Here is an 8,256-nt window from a genome sequence, read left to right on the forward strand (position 1 = left end):
TTTTTCCTAACCTTCAATTTATAATTATTTAATTATTTACTTTCAGTCCTTCTATATCAACCGGCAAATGGCAATCGACCTCAAGGATACTTTCGTAATATTTGCTCATATCGCAGTACACCGTTGGTAAGCTTTTGTTTGTTACGAAACTGAAATATAAGTCCTGACAAATTATGTAATCTATGTTACAGCCAGTCAGTGAGCCAAAACGTCACCTGAATGCCATACGTGAACAAATGCAAATTAGAGCGACGCTACAGGGACCTGAAATAGATGCGTACATTTTACCCTCCTACGATGAGCATCTCAATGAAGAGACAAGTGCCAGAGATCAACGTCTCAAGTATTTGACAGGATTTAGTGGAACGGATGCCTTTGCTGTGGTCACCTTAAGAGGTGCTGCCTTGTGGGTCCAGAATCGTTATGTACAACAAGCCGATGGTGAATTGGATTGTGATTGGGAAATTTATCGCATGAATGATACGGTGACCATAATTGATTGGTTAGGGGTAAGTTTTGAAAAAATAATAATTAAATACATTTAAATTTATTTTAAACATGTTTTCATTTTTTGCAGTATCATTTACGACCTGGTCAACGTGTTGGAGCCGATCCCCACCTGGTGCCACATCATTTGTGGCGTAAATGGGAACGTGAATTGGAAGATCGTATGTTGAAGTTGAGAAATGTCAACAATAATCTAATCGATTTGGTGTGGAAAGATCGTCCCGAACCGGATCTAATTAAAATTCAAATATTACCAAAATCATATGCCGGCGAAAAATGGGAAGATAAAATCAAAGAGCTGCGTGAAAGATTACATCATTTTAAATGTGATGCAATGATTGTTACGTCTCTGACAGAGATTGCGTATTTGTTGAATATTCGTGGCCGGGATTTGCCATTTACACCGGTTATTAAGGTAGGTGTTCCGATAAATTGTACACCGAAATATGGGGGAGGATGACAATTTCATTTGGGATATTAAAATATCAAAACATAAGAAAGAAAAGGATTCGAATTAGAAGATTCGAAACGTTACACTGAACGGAATCTCCTGATTATGAACTTAATTAGGTTGCAAAGTGATATTTAATAATTTCAAAATAAATATTTCTTTAATTTCCAGGCCTACTTGATTGTTAGTCACCATGACATTTTCCTATATGTCGATCGTTTTAAGATGACCCTGGAAGTATCGGCGCATTTGCACACCGATTGTTATAATTCGTTGTGTGTTAAGTATGTTCAATTTACATAATTTTATTTTATTTTTAATTATTTTGATTTTTATTTCTCAGATCCAAAGATTACCAACAAGTCTGGAATGATATACGCACCTATTCACAAATATGGCGTAAGGTCTTGGTGCCAGCTCCATGTGTCCAAGAATTGGGCGCTTCGGAAATGGTCTATTCATCATTCCCGGAGAAAATAATTTTCGAACATATGTCACCGATTATTATGATGAGAGCCCAAAAGAATTCCGTTGAACAGGAGGGTATGCGTATGGCTCACATAAGAGATGGTGCGGCGATTTGTGAAGCTATGAGTAATTTGGAAACAAGGGTAGGTATTGAGAGAATTGAAATGGCGTTCTACAAAACTAAACAGTCCCACTGGCCGACATGTGAGAAATAGGTCCATATAGAATGTCCCATTAGAAACCCCAATGGAGTGGCGTGGCGTGGATTTTTAAAAATATTTTTTTTTTCACGGACCAATGGAAGCGTGATTTGTATACCCTTCACCACACTGCGGTACAGGGTATTATGTCTTTGTACATATGTTTGTAACAGACAAAAGGAATCGAGATAGACCCATGGTTCCTTTTGAGAATATGCATGGAATCACTTTCTGAGTCGATTTACGCATGTCCGTCTGTCCGTCCGTCCATGTATTTTCGTGAACAAAGTAAGGTAAATGAGTCTCTAAAGTCCCTATATATCTTTTGATTTGCACGAAATTTAGCAAAGGGTGCTGAATTGAGGTTAGACTGATGTGTGTTAAGTTTCGAGAAAATCGGGTCAGATTTAGATATAGCTCCCATATATATTTTCGTCCGATTTAAGGTAAATGGGGCACCGAAGTCTCTATATATCTTTCGTTTTTCACGAAAATTCGCACGGGGTACCCAATTTGAGTCTAGAATGACGTGTGTTAAGTTTTGAGAGAATCGGTTCAGATTTAAATATTTTTTTTCCGATTTTATGTAAACGGTGCACAAAAGTCCCCATATATCTGTCGATAGGCCAGAATGATGTGTGTCAAGTTTCGAGAAAATTGGGTCAGATTTAGATATAGCTCCCATATATATTTTCGTCCGATTTAATGGAAATGGGTCTCTAAAGTCCCTATATATCTTTCGATTTGCACTGAATTAGGTCCAGAATGATCAAGTCCCTTGACTGTATTTCCCTCTTTTTGAATACATTTACTTATTTTAATACATTAATTTCTTTCTTTCAGTTCTACACCGAACAATGGACCGAAGAGAAAATTAAATACGAAGTAGAGCGATCTCGCCTATCACAACAACATGCCAAGGGCCTTTCGCTGCGAACGGTGGTAGCATATGGTGAACATTCGTCGTATCCATTTTATATTTCCAGTAATGTCACGGACATTGAAGTAACCGATCAAAGCCTACTGGTCATTGAATCGGGTAGTCAATATTATGATGGTACCACAGATGTTTCGCGAACATTTATTTTTGGCGAACCAACAAATGATATGAAACAGACATATACCATGGTATTGGCGGGTATTTTAAGGCTATCACATTTGAAATTCCCCTCCGATTTGAAGGTGTCGAAATTGGATGCTTTGGTGCGTAGTCCATTGTGGACGACCATGAGTGATTATCCCGGAGCTACGGGACATGGTATTGGTGTCTTCGGGGCGGTTAGAGAACGTGAGTATACAATTTTTATAAATTAAATAAATTATTAATAATCTAATTATATTATTGTAGCACCAATTTCGGTTGATTATGGTCATGACAGCCATTTCCACTTTAAGGAAGGTTATTTCTTCTCAAGTGGTAAGTCAGCCTCGAAGTTTAATAAATTTCATTAGAAATTAATTTTCTATTTATTTTGTGACAGAATCCGGTCACTATAAAAATGGTGAATATGGTGTTCGCTTGAAGAACGTATTGGAGGTAAAGAATACCCACAATGTCCATCCATCGGGCGCCAAATATTTAGCATTCCAAGATGTAACTTTAGTGCCTTATGAACCGCGATTAATTGATGGTACTCTACTGAGTTCATTGGAGGTAAAAATTAATAAAAACATATTTATTTTAATCGTTCTAAATATACATTTTTATAGAAACGCTGGCTCAACGAATATAATGCCAAAATTCGCCAATATGTTGGCGAAGAACTGAAACGTCAGGGCAACATGAAAGCTTTCTATTGGATGATGAACAAGACTCGACACATACGTGAATATTTACCCGAAGAAGAGTATCGAGCTGCCACAGGGGCTGGATCACGCACACGTGCCTTTTTAACAATTACAGTGCCGGCCATATTATTAGGACTGACGGTATTCGGTAGCTTTTTACGTTGGTTATTATAAGTAAAGAGAAATTAATAGAAATTATTTTTAATTTTTTTATTAAATTTATAATTTTCTTTAACAAAAAACAAATATCACTCAAAAAGGACCAATACAAAATTCTAAAAAAACGACAATATTCGTCTGTGAATAAATTTTGCTGTATCATAGGATTTCATTTGAAATAAGTTTAGATTAGCTAGCTGCACATATAATTATATAAAAATTTATTAATTATAATTATTAAAAAATTTGATATGTACATTTATCATTGTTTATATAATTAGATTAGATTTAAATATAAAAAATTGAAAGTTCTAAAGAAAATTAATTAATTAACAATAAATATGTATTATTTTTTTATAAAAAAATGTTTTCATTTGGAATTTTTACCATACTGAGATTGCTGAGAGATTCCAAGGACCATCACGAGCGTGGATTTTAATATATATATTTTTTCAAGGACCATCTTAAGCGTGGACCATCTTTTTCAAGGTCTTTATAAGCGTGGATTTTTTAAAGAATATTTTTTCAAGGACCATCTTAAGCGTGGATCATATTTTTTAAGGTCTATTATAAGCGTGTATTTTTGAAAAACCCTTTACCTCTATGGGTATATTAAACAGGACTATTAACAAGAAATTGGATGAACTGAAATATGTGATAGTTGTCTAAATGTGAATCGACTTAGATCAATCTATAAGCATGTCATTCGTTTGTTACAATGGGACAAATGTATGTAAATCGACTTCAAACAAATATCAATAGGACATCTGTCGGGCTATGTCTGTGCTTCTAGAAAACGCAACTACGTTATGCTCAATTTTGTACGTTGTGCAAATTTGCATGACAATCTAACAAACATAAGGAGTTTGATGCACCATTCACTTAAAATCGGACGAAAATATATTTGGAATCTACAACCAAATATGAACCGATTTCAACGAAACTTGTCACAGGTTAGGTTATACTAATTTCAGTACGTTTTGTTCAGTAAGAACTTTGGTATGTACATTATTTACATTAAATCGGACGAAAATATATATATTTAGAACTGATCCGATTTTCACGAAACTTAGCACACATTATTCCAGTCTCAATTCAGTACGCTATGCAAAATTTCGTGCAAATCGAAAGATTTATGGGGACTTTGGTGAACCTTTTACATAAAATCGGTCTAAACTATATCGACGCCTCCGAACTGTAGTATGCTAAGTCGACATAGCATGTTTTACAGTTCTTCGCGTTTTTAGATACTACGGTATTTAATTTAAATTCTCTGAAATTTTGGTAATCATCGGCCAATCCAAACCAAACTTATAAGCAAAAATGTACTTATCATGGCACGTAAGATTCAAGAAACTTCCATATTTTGAAAGCTTCTACTGAAAAACTCACTTTTCAGACATAGCATACTATTCTACGGAGGCGTCGATATATGGAAGCTACATCTAAATCTGGACCGATTTTCACGAAACTTGGCAGACATAATTCTAGGCTCAATTCAGTACGTTATGCCAAAGTTGGTGCAAATCGAAAGATTTATAGGTAATTTGGTGCACCATTTACATAAAATCGGACGAAACTATATATGGAAGCTATATCTAAATTTCCGTCTGCGAAGCCCGGTGAAGCACCTTAAACCAGGACTAACGGCCAGGAAGGTTTTGCTATTCATTTGGTGGGACTGGAAGAGGATTATTTATTATGAGTTGCGTCCATATGGCTAAATTCTGATTCCTACTGTCAAAAACTGGACCGTTTGAAGATATCAATTGACCAGAATTGGCCAACAGGAGAGGAGTCGTGTTCCACCATGACAACGCTAGGCCACAGACATCTACAGTGACTCGCCAGAAACTTCGGGAGCTTGGTTGGGAAGGTTTAATGCATACGGCATACAGTCCGGATTTGGTACCAATCGATTATCATATTTGTCTAGCATTGCAAAATGTCATTAGTGATAAAAAATTGGTATCTAGAGAGGATTGTGAAAATCGACTACTAGAGTTTTGTGCAAATAGAGAGCAGAACTTCTATGAGAGAGGCATTATGAAGTTACCTTTAAAATGGCAACAAATCATATAACAAAACGGTGCATAGAAAAATAATGGATTCCCTTTTTCCCAACCTAATATATATATTATCCCACGTATATTTATATGTACGTTTGCGAACGATGTAAATAAGTCCTTTTGGGTACTTAATGAGTTTACTTGTAATACCTTATGATTGATGATTGGCCAATCACATTAAAATAACAAAAAGTAAACCTATATGAAAAATACAATTTCCAATGGGGAATTAAATTGGAACACTTCGAAGTGTAACACCTTTAATGCAACTGAATTTTCGAGATTGCCAGCAAAGGTGGAAATATATATAAAATGCAAACATTTTAACATTTCAGTTTTTGCTATTGACAAATACATTTCGAAAAATGTTCTTCGTCAAAAAGTTAACAATTAGTGTACTACTCGGTCTCTTGGTCATTGTTATCAATGCCAATCCTTTGAATCCGATCGTGGTACCAGGACCTAAACATCAAAATGTCACAACTGACAATTCAGACGAGATTCCAGTTTATAAGGAATTGAGATCCGTTCAAAGAACAAAATCTGGAGACACTTTGTATGCTTATGTGTGTACAGCGGGACAAATGAAAACTGGTAAGGATTTAATAGGAGAATATCTTTTTTGAAGTTATAGTAATGAAGAATAATCTTATTTAAAACATTTAGATACCTTAGCATGTGTCTCTGCCCAATCGTCTAAGTGGTCCATTGCTCATCAAGTGGGTTTGACTTTTTGGTGTGACAAGGTTGACATCGACGAACGTATCGCTTATGTTGAGATTCATTTTGTTGTTTCGACACAACACGTTGAGTGTGAGGTTAGCGGCGGAAGTATTGGCTCCAACCACATTGAAGTGACAATTCTTACTTCTCCAACAACATCATTGCAATATTATACATTATTTTATGTTCATTAAATAAATATAAAAGTGTGTCTGTGTTTTTAAGGATAAAAAATTCTATTGGCAGACAATTTTTAAATTAGATTTTTAGATATTACGAAGTCCGTTGTAATTTTTTCATCCGATTTAACATTAATTTTGCATTTTGGGTTCTAGGAGAATTAAATGTCACTCACAGATAATTTGAATTATGCGAGTGCTACTATTTATGATTCTCACATTTCCGTCGGAAGGTTTGACATGTTTTTTAGGACAAACATTAGGAGTTTTATGTAAAATACGAATGGAAATATATATGGGAACTCTATCTAAATCTGAACGGATCTTCGCAAAACTTAGCACACATCATTCTAGACCCAATTCAGTACGCTATGACAAATTTCGTGCAAATCGAAGAATATATTCGAACTTTGGTGTACCATTTACATAAAATTGAACGAAAATATATATGAGAGCTATATCTAAATCTGAACCGATTTTCACGAAACTTAACACACATTATTCTACTCTTAATTCAGTACGCTGTGCAAAATTTCGTGCAAATCGAAAGATATATAGGGTCTTTGGTGCACCATTTACATTAAATCGGACGAAAATATATATGGGAGCTATATCTACATCTAAACCGATTTTTCCCAATTTCAATAAATGAGCTGTGCCAAATTTCATCCAAATCGGATAATATATGCGACCTGTACTTTGTTCACAAAAATAGATGGACGGACAGGCGTGCATAAATCGACTCAGAAAGTGATTCTATGCATATTCTCAAAAGCAACCATGGGTCTATTTCGATTCCTTTTGCCTATTACAAACATATGCACAAAGGCATAATATCCTGTACCACAGTGTGGTGAAGGGTATAAAAAGTGTCAGTAGTACGTGTTGCCGACAGATATATACCCCAATTATATGGTTTGCGGATCAAAATGGTTATTCAATTAACTTCAAACTAAAATTACATAAAATTACCTCCGGTACCTCCCTTTCCGTGGGCCAGGACTGACGGGTCCCATCTTCGGACATGATCTAGGATTAGTAAAGATAATAGTTTGTGCAAAGTCGGTTCAAATCGCACACTCCATTCGCCTAATATTGGATTTTTAAAAATTGAAAATTTTTAGCATTTGTGGGTGGGGTACCAGAAGAGAGGAATAATGGGTCCCGTCTTTGGACTAGGTTGAGCAAGGTTTGGTTCAAATCGATACTGAAAAATTTGACCCTTTGTGCGGGAGGTACCAGAAGGAGTGGACTAATGGGTACCACTTTCCTACTACATCTAGGCTTGGTGAAGATAATAGATTGTACAAATAATAGATTATCAAATCGGATAGTCCTTTTAATTTTTGCACAATTTTTACACTTATGTGGGGAAGGTACTAGAATTAGTGGACTGATATTCCCTATCTTCGAACTTAAACTAAGTTTGGAAGAGATATTAAGATTTGCAAAGTTTGGATGAAATCGATTATTCCCTTCGAGAGTTATCGTGCGCACCATCCGGCCAGACGGACGGACATTTGTAAATCGACTAAAAATGATCTGAAACGGATTTGGTCCAAAGAAAAATGGAATATAAAACCAATATTTCGATAATGCACATTTTCACCGTATCACCGTATGTATATACTCTCGTTATCCATAAGGCTGAGGGTATAAGAATGATTTAACAACTTAGTTTGACAGATGTTGAATTTCAGTATCATTCTTTT

The 8,256-nt window shown here is 35.5% G+C and overlaps 1 protein-coding gene across 1 annotated transcript; it reads left to right on the forward strand.

The window, feature by feature from the left end:
- Positions 1 to 42: 42 nt before the first annotated feature.
- On the forward strand, positions 43 to 3,588 carry LOC133334497 (xaa-Pro aminopeptidase 2-like; the record flags this gene model as incomplete). The annotated part of the gene is made up of 9 exons (XM_061542814.1): positions 43 to 126; positions 192 to 509; positions 578 to 922; positions 1,130 to 1,242; positions 1,302 to 1,569; positions 2,470 to 2,914; positions 2,975 to 3,043; positions 3,108 to 3,280; positions 3,337 to 3,588. Coding segments are annotated over 9 exons (2,067 nt in total), but the record flags the coding sequence as incomplete, so codon positions are not given.
- Positions 3,589 to 8,256: the final 4,668 nt, after the last annotated feature.

The sequence above is a fragment of the Musca vetustissima genome, unplaced genomic scaffold (assembly GCF_032173495.1).
Source record: "Musca vetustissima isolate MV318-11 ecotype Yass unplaced genomic scaffold, APGP_CSIRO_Mvet_v1 utg323717, whole genome shotgun sequence".
Classification (NCBI taxonomy): Eukaryota; Metazoa; Arthropoda; class Insecta; order Diptera; family Muscidae; genus Musca; species Musca vetustissima.